Raw genomic sequence first — 3,954 nt, 5'->3', positions numbered from 1 at the left:
GTACCGCAGTGTAATCCATTTATTTCAACAAAGTAACTGTATTCTGAATACCACCTTTTTAAACGGTAACTAACGGAATACAGTTACTCATATTTTGTATTTTAAATACGTAACAGCGGTACATGTATTCCGTTACTCCCCAACACTGGGTGTGACAGTTTCTGTGTGGGTGTGTACCTATATGTTGTTTCCATAGGTACATAAAAATCTACAGACACAGAGGCAAAACCACAATAACTACGGCTCGCCTTCATACTCTTCAAGGAATCATGGGGATTTCAAAGTTACAGAGAATGATAGATGATTTGTGTTTCTGTGAAGAGGTTAAAGTAGAAAAAACAAGTCTCATTATTGATGGTGCAGCTCTTTATTATTGTTTGTATTATAATTCTGATCCAAAGCTGGACCAGCGCTGTGGAGGAGATTATCCTGGATTTAAAGACGATGTCTGTAAGTTCTTTGAGGCTTTGAAGGACTGCGAAGTCACTCCATACATCTTCTTGGATGGAGCTGCAGGATCAGAGAAGCAGAAAACTCTTCATTCGCGTCTAAAGCGTAGACTAGAAAATGCAAAGACAATAGCAGAGAGTGAGCCTGACGCTGCACCACAAGGATGTAACGTCTTACCACCTCTGGTCAAAGATGTCTTCATAGAAATCTTGAAGGAGAAAGACATAGAGTTTAAACAGTGTTTAGGAGAGGCAGACCCTGAAGTTGTTTCTGCTGCAAATCAGAAACAATGTGCTGTGCTGTCCCATGACGCAGATTTCTGCATCTATGATGTGAACAAAGGTTTCCTTCATCTTGACAACTTTGAGTGGAAAAGAAAGAAGGATGGCAAGATTCCTGCTAAGCTCTACACACGTTCAAAGTTTTGTGAGCATTTTAAATTGGACCCTGCTCTCATGCCAGTCTTTGCTTCAATAGCAGGAAATGATTATTCAATATTAAAAGACAATGGTACCTTTGCAAATGAATCATCTTCATCTGGTGAGTACAGGATTAAAAGACTGGATGGTATACTCAGGTTTTTAAGTAAAGTGAATCTGCATGGTTTGAACGACTCACAGAAGAGAGAACGTGCTCTGAGTCAAGCTTTAAGTCATGTTGGTAAAGAAGAAAACCAAACTTTCAAACTCTCCATTCAAAAGTATGTTCAACCAGAAAAAACAAGTTCTGAGTTGCCATCATGGGTGAGTAAAAAAGTTGAGCGTGGAGAAATCACCACTTTCGTCATAAGTGTTGTGGATCAGAAGACAATGATGCTGCCTGTTCTTGTGGAGGACTTTTCACAGCACAGTAGTTACACAGCTGCTTACCCCATCAGACAGTACTTCTATGGACTGTTAATTGGAGGTCAGATGTGCACTGAATATGACAGGGATAGAGAAGAGATCAAAGACAAACGTGTCCCATCCATAGGGAAACAACTGCAACTAGAGCATCTGCATAAGGTACTGAGGTTAATCATGAAATATGTGTTTAATTACTCTGACAGGTCATAGATGTGTTTCTGTGGTACACGTGAGCATCTTGTCTGTGTGGTACCTTTCTGTGCAGGCTCCTGAGGGTTTGCGTCGCAGAGTGTTTGAAGAAGCTCTGCAGGTTCAGACTTCAGCCTTAGAAAACATCCCCGACCAGCTGAAGCTGCCAGTCTGTGTGACTGTTTTCTGGTTCAAGAGGCTACAACACCACCCAAAACCTGAAACTGTCCACTGCCTCCACGCCCTCCTGCTGGGGTTTGTGTGTGATCGTGATGGTCCAGGTAAGTCTCTGAGCTCACTGAGCAACATGACTGATATTTTACTAGCAAATACATGGAAATATGTGTAAATCAGTATTTTCACTCATTACTTTATTAGTAACACTTGTGATACGCCTGCTATTGTTTTCACTCCTAATTAGTGTTGTTGTTTATTTTGTTCTCTTTGTGTCTGTCATTGAAGTGGACTAATTATTAGGAACATCTAAATGTGATTCAGCCCAAAAAGCATCAAAAATAATATAAAAGTGTGAAATAAGGTGAGATGCATGTTTCAGTTTAAGTGGTCCCAATATGACCTCGATGATATAAGAGAGATAAGACTTTATTGATCCCGTGGTGGGGAAATTTGTGCATTACCTCAGCTCAGGTACGGATAGCAGAAGAAAAATTGAAAAAAATACAAATAAAATATAAAAAATACAAAATAAGTAAGATAATACGCTACATGCAATGGTTGCATACACAGTATGTGATTATGGATGGAGGGTTGTGGAAATATGCAAGTAACTATTCTACCACTACTATTACTATGTAAGTAATAATATCATTGAATGAGGAGGAAAATACATTATATTTATACATTATATTTATACATTATATTTCATAGATTTTGCTAATAAAGTAGACATCTACATGACATCATAACCTGAGCAGAGTTAGATTAGGCTTAGTTTGTCTCTCAGACTGGAGAGATGGTTTTAGAGACAGCTGAATGAAGGTCACAGGTCTGCAAGCATCACACTGTTTTCAAGCCAATATGTCCCACTGCTGATTGAAAGGAAAAAAAAGGAAATCAGTGTTCATTATTCTGCTGTAACTCTGTGAAACATAGTTTATTAGCTGTATTTCTTATAAATTGGCATTTTGTTACAGTTTCACAAAGACAGTTAAGTCTGAACATTTAAATTTTACAGTTATCTACATAATTACATTCTTTATGGTTAAGGAAGTGGGTCCACATAGACTATTTATACAGAGGATATTTCCCTGCATGTTACAGCAGGTTATAGTCTCTTTGAAAGCAGTCAGCAGATGGACTGTAGTCAGAGTTCCTGATGCTTCCACACAAACTGCTGCTGGTCTCTGGTTCTGTGTCACTGAAACTTTGTCTTATTTTGTCTGTAGAGGACGAGTTTGAGAGGAAGATGAAAACTTTAAAGGATGCAGCTATCAGGAGGAAATGGCAGCCCCGTGTGGCTCATGCTTTCAGCCAATGGCTGTGCTGCATGAGGCAGAGCCTCCACCTGAACCAGCTGCTGTGTTCCCCTCTACCAGAACCTCAGTGTGCCCGGTAAACACCAGACCAATGATGCGCTCCACAGATGTGTAACACACTTCATCAACTTTAACTGAGATTTTCTGCTTTGTCAGGCTTTACTGTGGACCTCTCCTTCATCGGCTGGCAGATGAAGAGACGTTTGAAAAACTACTGAAAACACTGAGAGGAAAAAAGAAGAAATTATATCAGGATTTAAAGACCATTTTTCATCTACTCGCACGGAAAAAAACTCTGGTTATTGGCGACTCTGTTCTTAAAGATGTGGACCCAGAGATTCCAGCAACTACACTTACATACAGATCAGGGGCCACAGCAGGCGACATTGAGGCTAAACTGAAACTCCTGGCTCAGGATGAACATAGATTTGATAAAATTGTAATTCATGTCAGCAATAACGACATCCAGAATCATCAACTGGAGGTCATAAAACCTAAAATTGAGTCGGTGTGTAACTTTGCAAAAACGATGTCGGATTCTGTAGGTTTCTCTGGTCCCCTCCCCAGTCGAACCAATGCTCACATCATTAGAAGCCTGTCATCGTTTAACTGCTGGCTGTCTAACTGGTGTCCAGAAAACAATGTAGGCTTCATAAATAACTGGAAAATGTTTGGGTTAAAACCTGGTCTCATTGAGAGCAACCACATCTATCCAACTCGCGAGGGTGCAGATCTCATTTCTAGAAAACTGGCCAAGTTTATTCTGAGTTAAAAACAGAAAGCTGAGGTGTTTTCAGTGTTACATTATTATATTAGATAGTCTGACTCACCTGGTGACGTTCTCAGTCTAATGCACATTTTAAAGAAACAGCAGATGTTTTCTATTCAACACAAATGCTCTTTGACAATGAAAGTTAAGAACACAGAGAAATGCAGTGACGCAGGTTTGGGAGCGACGGCTTCCTCACCTCCTC

General features: G+C 39.9%; 1 protein-coding gene across 1 annotated transcript; it reads left to right on the top strand.

Annotated features, from left to right (window-relative positions):
- The first annotated feature begins 269 nt into the window (after nucleotides 1–269).
- Nucleotides 270–3,752, top strand: LOC113024923 (protein asteroid homolog 1-like). The gene is made up of 4 exons (XM_026172226.1): nucleotides 270–1,454; nucleotides 1,561–1,765; nucleotides 2,891–3,056; nucleotides 3,137–3,752. The coding sequence occupies exons 1-4, from the start codon at nucleotides 270–272 to the stop codon at nucleotides 3,750–3,752; spliced, it is 2,172 nt and encodes a 723-aa protein (XP_026028011.1).
- Nucleotides 3,753–3,954: the final 202 nt, after the last annotated feature.

The sequence above is a fragment of the Astatotilapia calliptera genome, chromosome 7 (genome assembly GCF_900246225.1).
Source record: "Astatotilapia calliptera chromosome 7, fAstCal1.2, whole genome shotgun sequence".
Classification (NCBI taxonomy): Eukaryota; Metazoa; Chordata; class Actinopteri; order Cichliformes; family Cichlidae; genus Astatotilapia; species Astatotilapia calliptera.
This window is presented reverse-complemented; position numbering and strand designations above follow the sequence as displayed.